General features: G+C 39.3%; 1 protein-coding gene across 1 annotated transcript in view; it reads right to left on the reverse strand.

Annotated features, from left to right (window-relative positions):
- The window catches only part of LOC118324987 (potassium voltage-gated channel subfamily KQT member 2-like), a 31,317-nt gene that overhangs the window by 7,698 nt on the left and 12,992 nt on the right, over positions 1-10,627 (reverse strand). The window contains exons 5-10 of the mRNA XM_035657514.1: positions 4,469-4,564; positions 4,276-4,370; positions 3,572-3,631; positions 2,915-2,944; positions 2,162-2,215; positions 1,120-1,325 (exon numbers count right to left, since the gene is read on the reverse strand). Coding sequence (XP_035513407.1) covers positions 1,120-1,325; positions 2,162-2,215; positions 2,915-2,944; positions 3,572-3,631; positions 4,276-4,370; positions 4,469-4,564 — 541 coding nt within the window. The remainder of the gene's footprint in view (positions 1-1,119; positions 1,326-2,161; positions 2,216-2,914; positions 2,945-3,571; positions 3,632-4,275; positions 4,371-4,468; positions 4,565-10,627) is intronic.

The raw sequence follows: 10,627 nt of genomic DNA on the forward strand, positions 1-10,627 counted from the left end.
CTGGGATGTTTGATGAGAAGTTTGACCATCAAGTGAGTATTCTTTTAAAGCTAAAATCACAATTCACAATTTAGCTTCAAAGGATGACACCCTCCATCCTCAGCGAGCAATTAGCTTAGCATAAATACAGGAAGCAAGAGGAAACAGCTAGGCTGGCTCTGCCCAAAGGTGAGATAATTTGTCAGCTTGTAAAGCTTTGTGATGTTTAATTTTAAAGCATTCAAAAACTGAGCACTGTGTAGTTCTAGCACATAACCCCCGTCTTGGCAACTGGCTCTGGAGATCAAAATGTGGGGTGGTCAGTACCCTGTGGTCCAGAGTGCCACAACATTTGGTCCTCAAAGAATGATTCCAAGGCACTCTGGTGTCCCCTGACATTTCTTATAGCATAGTAAGTCAAAATGTTCTTATCCTGAAATATCTCAACAACTGATTGGCACAATATTATGTACAGAAATTCATGGTTCCCAGATATGTACATTAATGACTTTGATGATGCCTGAGTTTTCCTTGAGGCATAAGGTTTGTGGTTTTGAGTAAGCATACTGAAACTAGCATTTAGCTCAAAGCAACATTGTGCCTTAGTACAGCTCACAGAACAGCTAACATCTAGACTCTTTTTATACTGTATATGGGTGTTGAACGAATTAAACCAGATGCAAGGTGTTAATTAGTGAGCTTTACAGGTGCTGGTGGATTTTGTTACTTCTAGACCGAGCCAGGCTGACAGTTCACCACTGGTTCCAGTCTCTATGCTAAATTAAGCTAATAGTCTCCTGGCTGTAGTTTCATATTTACCATACAGACATGGGTGGTATTGATCTTCTCATATAACTCTCTACAAGAAAGCGAATCAGTGTAGTTCCTAAAATGTTGATCTATTCCTTTAGAAAGCTGCAAACCTATGTTAAATAGTCAGTTTCTCTCCAGAGTTTGGTGTTTCATGAGACTTTCTTCCTTAACATGAATAATATTATAGAGCAAATAAATAATTTACATTCCTATATATTATTTATTCTAAATATAAAAGTAATGGTAGGCTACTGTCCTTCAAGTCCATATGTGTCAAAACCTGGTTTGTACTCTAACACTCATTATTGAGGTTATAAGTTCCCTCACCCTCTGAGTTTTGGCGTGAGGTGCTGCCCCGGACTCTGAAGGCGTGCTTTGGCCCTCGGTTCTTCTCATTGAAGCTCCAGGTCTTGGTGACCTTGCTGGGACTTGCCTCTGCCCTGTCCTCCGCCCCTGGAGACTGGGGCTTCCCCTTTGCCACAGGAGCCTTGGAAGGACTGGGGAACACCTTGTCCTTCAGGCTGGCCTTCCGACTACAGACAGCAAGTAATGAGAAGAACGAATGAACCAAGTTTTTTTTTACAGCATAATTTAATTAAAAGTGAATAAATATCTGTAACTAAATGTCTTTATCCTACTACTTTGTTGTTTTAAGCATACTCTAGGGAACTGGTCGAATTCAGCACTGATGTGATAGTAAATCTTACCTCAGCAGAAACGCAAAATGGGCAATGTCCTACAGCAGAAGGAGCCATGTCCACATACGAACACAGTGGAGCATTCAGTGGGTCAGGCAAGCAGCAGGAAGCTACAAGCAAGCATGCATGGGAAGCAAAGTGACAGTGCACGTCTCAAAAGGATAAGCTGTGGCCTCACTCTATGCAAAAAATGAACACAAATCATGCAAAATAATTCATCATACTGTATGCTCCACCTGATACACAGGAATCAGTCAAAGGAAACAAATTGTTAGGTACTCAGCAATATGCACCTCGCCTGCTGAACAGAAGTTTATATGGGCTGAATAGGCAAAAAAAGGCAGCAAGCAAATCAATTGCATAAAGACATTATTAAACAAAAATCATAAATCAATTGTGACAAGGCAGTAAACAAGGATGTATATCTGCATTTTTTCAGAGAAAAAGGTAAAAGGTGTGGGCAGATTAGCTCTTGTGTTTAAGCATTAAGCTTTTCATGTAGACATCACTGACAGAGCTACACTATAAAAGGTTAACTAGTCAGATTGGATTGTTATTCTGTCATTCCTCTACCTTTGCGTCTGTTTAAAGAGGGAGAGGAACAGAGGTTGGAATGTAAGGAGACACACAGACTTGCAGTGCAGTTGTTAGTATCTATGCAGCAACTATACCTAAGAGTTCTCGGACAGCACCCGCAAAGTCTGTCTTTGTGTGCATTTTCATTACTGGAGTGGTGGGCATTAGAGGAGACACAAAAAGGTAAAATAGCAGTGGGTACAGTCAAAAACAGCAGTGTGTGCCATACTGTGATGTCAGTAACACTTTATTTTAACTATAATTTATAATTCATTTGCAACCTGATGGTCCATCATGTTTTAATTAACAGGCCTTATTTTTCCAGCATCTTTCTAATGAGGTTTTTGGGCTGATTTTTCATATTATAGTTCAACAAAATGTGCAGACGGATTATAAAGGACTAAGTCATGATAAAGTGTTACGACATTGTCATTAATTACACTTGTTTCTTTTGTCAAAAACAGTGTGACAAAAATCAAGCAAGGCCCTTAAAGTGTTCAAAATCACTTTTACCCAAGGTGATGCTGAAAGCTATCAAAGAACAGCTTATTGGTGAATATTTAATAAAGCTGCCAGTTGGGAGTTAGGCCAAAGTTGAGCTGATCTTTGAGCACCATGTGAGCAAATGCAGCAGGACCGTTCTTGAAGGAGGCACTTAACACACAGCCACAAACATGTCTGACACGCAGGACTTACAATAACCCCCAACACACACACACACACACACACACAGATATACAGTACACACACTCCCCCAAGAAGAGTGCCTCAGCAGCAGCTAAGAGCAAAATTGAAGAGAAGCCAAAGGGAGGTGAAGAGAGAGAAACAAAAGCAATCAGATCACAGACCTGGGAGAGGTTTCTGTTTGAGACTCCTTCCTGTGAGGAGAGAAGACTCCAACTGTTACAGTCAGTCACTTATTACACTGTATGGCATAAGCGCACCAGGATGAGTTGCATTAGCTCTGAGAATAACTTCGAGCAACAGAAACATGCCCAGAGAAATATTAGCTGCTGGATGGAAAAAAGCTGTGCTGGTGCAAAACAAGACAAAACAACCAAACATCTATATAATCCAGTGCCGGTGCTTTCATCACTAGATATGGAGAAGGAATCTGTTTATCTGTTTAAACCTGCAATAACTGATTTTTGACACTAAAATATTTTCATATATTGAGTTATGGGGAACAAGCAGCTGTAAATCATATATTAATAATAATGTCTGCTGTGTCCACAAACAGCCCTATGGGAGTGAACCAAAACAGTAAGGTTGCAGACCAGAAAACCAAAGCTATGAAGGACACAATAAACTTGTCATGAATAATATAATGATATTGATAGGTGTAGCTTTAACATGGAGGACAAATTCTTTTGTCTTTTTTCAAATCTGTCTTCTCTGTTTCAAGATTATAATCATCACTGTTATCCCCATTATCAGCATTTTGACATCCTCGTCATCATGAGATCATCATCATCACCTTAGTCGCTCTGTTGTCATGTTTATACCTGAATGACTTGCCCTTTAGATTCCTCAGCAGGTCCAGCTGATTCAGGGGTGGAATAATTCTGGAGAAAAGACAAAGAGCATTTTATTATTCTGTCAAGACAGTTTCACCAAGTCAGTGTTGAAAAGATTAAAGCTCGCCACTGGGCACTTTAAAGCTAATTCCATTTAGTTCGGCAGTTATCTATTCTGCTGGTCATCACCTTTTCACCTTAAATTACAGCTGGAATAAAACCGAACATGATGCCATTTACAAAAAGAACAGACAAACAGCGAACTTCTACTTCTAGACGCATGTGCGTTGTGAAAGTCAAGCACAGCGACTCATTTGCTGATTCATACAGTTGGACAGAAATATAGGTGGTTAATTTTACAAAGTAGCCACTGGCAGTGTTTGTCTTCTGAACAGCATTTCAAAGAGGGCCAGGTGACACTGCCAACAGCAGCCGCATCCACTGTAAAATTACCCTTGTTAAAGCAGAAAGTGAAACGTCACACCAGTGTATGATTCTTAACAACAGACAGTAGTATCTGATCCAACAAGGGAGTTTGGAATACAATAAGATGAAGATACTCAGTAAGCTCAGATTTCCTCTCAGCTTTCCAGTTTCAAGAGAGATGGCAGAATGTGATCTGGGAAAACAGTTGTATTAATTGAAAATGCTAAAATAATATTCAGCATTATTCAGACAGTTTTATTACTTACCTGTACATTGGAACAGCTACAGTCTGCTCGTAAAAATCCCAAGTGCTTACAAGATCAGTACGGGAAAGGTTGGTAGCATAAAACCTCCAAGCACCCTGGATGAAGAAATAAAAAAGTATTTCTTTTAGCTTTTTGTCAGGAGCACAAAAGAGAGATATATGGTGTTATCATACAGTTTTTCTTGGATGTGTACCTGGATGAGGCCCGCTGCAGGGTTACGTCTCTTCTCAAAATGTTTCTGTCTGTGTTGCTCTTGGACTTTGAGGGCAAAGCCAGAACCCAGGATACCCTATAGTGACGCAGAGATCCCATAAAATGATCAGTGACCTTTATTGACCTCTACAGGCCAGGGGTTGGAATTGCAACATCAACAAGCTGTCTCTCCTCCAACACCTTGTGGAGCCCTTCTACAACAGAGACCAGCAAGCAAATCAAACAAAAGAACCTAGTAAAATTGTAATATTACTGTCTTCAAAGCCTCAAGGTAACCTAATTGTGAGCCAAAAGGTTGATGTGGCAAAAGTAATAAGTTTCCTGTTAACTCAGTGCTGATACAGCAATCCATAGTTTTTTATGTGTGATAGGCTGAACAGCTCTTGGCTGCTTACTCAAAGCTTCATGCTGAGTCTGACATCTTCAAATCTCAGGTGAAACGCCAAACATTTAACAGCAGCTGACAAATACATCAGTGACTGGAATTACAACATCATAGGATGGGAGTTTTCTGAATGAGGTGCAAAAATAGCTGCATGTTTGTGGATTTAAAGGAAACCTTAAAGCTTACTTTTGTAGCACAGACAGCAAATCTAATGTAACAGAGTGCTTATTTTTCTGACTGACTAGAGTAGGATCATAAAAGACTAAAAACGTATCAGGTGGCTAACACCATACAAAGTACTTTTTCAACATATATATACATTTTTCATAGTAGACACTAAATAGCAGGGAAAGTACAGATAATTACATTAGCAATGGCTGCATTGTATTTAGATGTATCAGGTCTGGGGCCCTGATATTATGAATGCTGGTTCACTGAGACAATCAAATGTAACTGACCCATGATCATTAGTGTCATTTGTGCTTTTCCTGCTATGGCAACTCAAAATGTCTGCTATGACAAAGGCCTGTTACTGCTAAAATTCTTTACTGGACACTTGTATAGATGTATTACATGTAATCCCACACTAGTTTATTTGTTACAAATAATAACATTATAAAGTAACATTCAATTATTGTTTTGGCCACTAGGTGACACCACACTGACAAACTACCTCCTAAAATTGATATTGTGCTAGAAAACAGTTGCCTATGTGTGTTTATACATCCAGCAGATGCAGAGCAACATTAGCAATAATAATAATTAACATTATTGAAATTGTGTTTCTGGTGACCTGATGACTGTAAGTCCAATATTCACTCTGACTATTGACTGTTAGCTACCTAAATGCTCCACTACAGTATGTTTTTTAACTTTGTCTGTTTGTTGATGGGCAGATAGTATACAGTGGTTCTATCTGACCTTTTTAGCTGAAAACATCTGCCTGCTGGATACAAGGGTGATGAGACCAGTAGGACTAAACCAAAACAGAAAAGTTACATTCCTTAAGAGAAATTAACAACTGAGGTGTTGCATGTACAGGTTTGACCTGTTTTGATCCTAAGGAGGGAACTTATTCTCTTGGCTCCAGCGAATGTTAGAAATTCTTTATTGGATTGGTGTTGTGCGCTCTCTGTCTTCCCAAGGAACATTCATCGGTGCTTTTGATTGCCTCAGGTATCTGTAACTGGCAAGCTGGATTCTCAGGGCAAGGTTTGGCCAAACCCGGGCTCATCAGGGAGTTTGAAAGATTCCTGCAGAATCTCGCCATGCTGCGTATGGACCGCCGGCGGAGGCACCTGGAGCTGCTTGGGATCTGTAGTTTAACGTGCCCAACAGCATGGTAATGCACTTTTGTGGGTCACCAAGGCGTTCAGCAGGAAACTGAAGGGGGAAATAAGGCTGCCACCCCAGGTTTGGGGTTTCAAAAAAATGGGTGTAAAATATGTTGAAGAAACCACTATTTGGCATTTAATTTATTGGAAGAAAAATAATTTACGTTCGATTGTAACTATAAAATTCACACTGTTTATTTAATTATAAAATTCATTAATAGATTTTTTTCATTTTTTTTGTGTCAAACCCTGAGTACATGTCTGTAAATTTCCTTTCAGAATTGGCAGTTTACAGGCCTCAGATAATAACCGTCCAGTTAAAAGATGAAAAAATAAACTAGTGACGCCTGGTCGTTTGCCCAAGAGGGCAAAAAATCCAGGGCCAAGGATCTTTTTTTAAAGGTGGTTCGTGGGGAATGAGATGAGCGGTGGGGAAATACCAGTAAAGAAAATTTTTATCTTTGTGTTGGAATGCCCTTGACCAAACAAAATTTTGGTTAGAGATTGCTTTCATGTGTTAAGGAACAATTTCATTGTATTAAAAAAGTTATTTTATTGCCAAGAAACCTTCTTTATAATACTTTAGTCAGGTGCCCGTAAGGAGAGTTATGTATTGCTATTTTAAAGAAAGTCTGGGTGATGTTAAAGTAGCTTTTCAATGGATTGCCAAATTGAGTGTGTGGAAGGTTGGGATTGTCAGGGACATTTAAGTTTGTAGTGGAAATGTGAGAATTGATACATATATTGTGTGTCATTTAAGAATGCTCCTAACTAAAGGCCAAATTCCCCGGCGAACCATGCCGTTCTGTTGTTGAAAGACTTTCAGAATTTGCGAACGAGGGGGGACAATGTCGCTCGCGAAATGCGTTAGTTGATCAAAAAATAAGAAATCACCGTGGTACAGTTTCATAGCGGAGTAAGCCGACGGGGCGGGATCCAGGAACGGCCGTGTTCTGGTCAGAGACAGGGTTTCCTGAATAAGTTTAGTAACTGCCACAAGTCCTTGGTCACTTCCATGACTTAATAAAAAGAGAGAATGTGCCACAAAAAGCAATCGTTGGAACAAAGGACCTAAAAGGGAATAAGCAAACCTACACGTAGAAACTGTTTAAAACGTTTGTCTTTTGGAAGAATAGATTGATGAGGGAAAAAATGAATACCAAACAGGTTGTAAACCTTTTAACGTGGAAAAGCGTGCTGCTTTTTTCCTTCCTTTGTCCTCCCGCCTTGTCCTACGACCGTGCTTTCCTTAACCATTTTCTGCCCGGAATAACAATCGCCTTCGACCGGCGATAAAAAACTCACGGAGTTTGTTTGAAAAAAAAAAGCAATTTGCAGGGAGTAGTTTACTTCTGGTGATTATTATGTGAATAAATTGTTGTAAAGTTTAAGGAAGGTTTGGGAAAGAAAACTGTAACTTCGTCACTGTTCCAGGATGTTGGTGGGTTCAGGAACTCTCAATTCGATAAAGACATATACAAAAAAAAAAGTGCATTCTCATCCATCGATTTATAAATTGTCGCGGGTTTAGATGACAGGGGGAGACGCAAACTGGAAACAGACCTTTCAAACAGGGCTCTGCAGGTGATTGTCTGCTGCACAGTGGCGTATGGGTTGGCTGATCGTTGGGCAATGTTACGATTCAAAGAATTCATTTTGATTGACAATAAAATTAAATAATGGGTTGATTGTTTTTTGTAGTCAAAAAACAAAAGCCGACGTTGACGAGCCGCGTGAGAGACCACCACGAGCAAGCCAGTGTGAGACTTTCTCAGGTCGGCTGTGTGCGCGAGTCGTGCAGAGGAGTGTGGAGCCGACACCGACACAAACAGACAAGACAGAGATTTCTTTGCGTGTATAGAAAAAAAAGAGAGAGAGTAAAAGATAGATAAAAGATGATAGGGAGAGGGGAGAAATAGAAGTGAAGAGTGAAGAGATAAAGATAGGAATAAGGATAGATTAATGCAACGACAATGGAGTAAGAAGGAATTGGAAACAAAGATGTCCTAAGATAATTGGGCTGCTTGTTCCTGTCAAGAGCATCTTCTTTCATCAGGGGCTAAAGCAAAACACATCTTGTTTTACCACTGCTCATTCTGGGTTTGTTCTATTTCGTTGTATTCATCCTTTTTCTTTTCCGACATCGTATCATTCACACCAAGCCATATTGGTGTTGCAAAGATACATTTAGATAAAAAGCTTGTTGTTAGCCAACAAGTCGAATTTTCCAAGGAACAAACAAGGGCAGCGGGTTGTTAATTTTTCCTCGTTTGCAAGTTTTAAATTGAAACCTTCTGGAGTCACTTAGTATTAAAAGCCTAGCTCTGAGGACTGTCTTTTTACATGGGTTTTGAAAAAAACCATTTTCAATGTCAATTCGTGTAGCTGTGTTGCTTGTTGGCCAATAGCCATTTATGTTTACTGTGCTTACTTTAGTTGATACCACCTTGTGTGTACGTGAGTCCCCGGTGCTTCTTTTTCCCAAGTAATCTGTAAAAGATATATGATATAAACACAAAAACTTTGAAAATTTCTTCTTACACTCGGTGTTTTATCTGTAAATGAAGTGAAGATAGAATCATGTTGCAACTAAATAAGGCTGGTGGGGAAAAAGGTTTTGCAGAGCCTTGTGTTGTGTGTTTTTCTTGGTTGTGGTGAGAAAGGAGGTGAGATAAATATAGCGCGTAACTGTCTGTCTTGGGTGTAAGTCGGGGGAATATAAGAGGTCGTTTCATTTGAAAACTGGTTACCACAGAGGGCATGCGAAACTCAAAACACTAACCGATGCCAGAATATCAATGTTATCCAAAATTGGTGGCATTTTTTTATCCATTTACCAAGGGCTAAACATCAGAGCAACCTTTCTGCAAGGGCATGTCCTTAACGCTTGTACACGCGTTTACTGTACTTTGGATTCCCTGAGGTTTATGTATTTGCTTCCTGTTAGGAGCTCGGATTTTTCAGCAGGCAATGGTACATAGCTTTCTGTTGTCGTCAATTCCCTGGCGCATTTCCTGTGCTAATTCTGTCCTGGGATATAAGGGGTGTTAAAATCGATTTGAGCGAGAACTACTTTTTGCTGATGTTTTCTTGGTGGGGAGCTGGTAAAGGAACTTACAGCTTTGAAAAAAATGGGTCTGTTTACAGTTTAGTTACACATTTCTACTTGTGTATTCATCTCCAGATTTCCTTCCCCTAAATGTTCTGTTTTAAGACTAAGGTCGTAAACAAAACCTGCTTCAGCCATTGGCCCCAAAATCCAAGATGTACTGGTCGTAAGTGACGGTGATGGTTGGATTTATTTCTTGTCACCGAGCGAGAGAGAGCGCGCGCGCGCGACCACATCGGCTTATGTGGGTTGATGAACGGTTCCCAAGAACCGACAGGGCGCTTGGCTTTGCCAAGCCGAACAGCTCAGCATGATGGAGTGGGCTTCTTTTTTGCACTCTGCAGCTAAGTATCGCAGGCTTCGATGTTCACGAATTGCGGTGTGAACCCGCGAGATGGTGGTTTAATGAAGCATTATTGAGCTTAAAAAAGCCATCCTATGTAAGATTTGGGGGTAGTTTGTTGCGATTTGGGCGGCCAAAACCAGTTTGTTTCAAGAGTGCCCTTTCCGCTTAAATATTCCGTAAATATATTGGGATGGCAAACAAATTTGTACATGTGCATTGGTGATGAATACTTGTAACCTGTGATAAAAACTTAGCCACAACACAAGCATGAAGAGACAAAGCCAGCCTAATAGTTTTAACTTACAGCCCAATTAAAGTATAAGTCAGGTTTAAAGGCAATTTAAAGTTATCAAGAAATTAGTATTATCTTGATATTTAATACAAGCAGGAGGAAGAAACAGGTGTTGAGGGTCACATATTTTTTAATAAAGTCTAACACTTTCTTTTTCCTACTTCCCTTTTTGAACCATTTGTTACATGATTCAATTAAATTTGAATAAAATAACAAAAAAAAGGATGAAAGCTTGGAAAGATGCTTAAGAAATGGTTTTTACATAGAGGATAAAAAGAAACTAACATTTCGTGTCGTCTTGGGGAAATTCTCTTTGTTTGGTTTTCATTTTTTCTCACTAATGGGCAACAACGTTTTTTTCCAATCACAACTTCTCTTGTTCACATACATAAGTTTCATTTGATTCTGTTGTTTAAGATAAGAATATTCCATTAGTTTGCTTTTAAAAATAAAATGGAGAAATTTAAATTTTGTTGGGAAAAACTAAAAGGGCGAAAAGACAGGAGCAGCAAGTAGGTCTTTTTGAATTGAATTGAAATTGAGTAATTTTTTATTTTGTTTACGGAAAAATAAAAAGCCAACAAAACCAACTAAAAATTAAAAGATAAAAAGTTGAATTGAAGAGACAATAACAATGAGAGAAAGAAAGGAGAAAAAACGAAAAAAGATAAAA

Source organism: Morone saxatilis, unplaced genomic scaffold, assembly GCF_004916995.1.
Source record: "Morone saxatilis isolate NCDOM2014 unplaced genomic scaffold, NCSU_SB_2.0 Contig15, whole genome shotgun sequence".
Classification (NCBI taxonomy): domain Eukaryota; kingdom Metazoa; phylum Chordata; class Actinopteri; family Moronidae; genus Morone; species Morone saxatilis.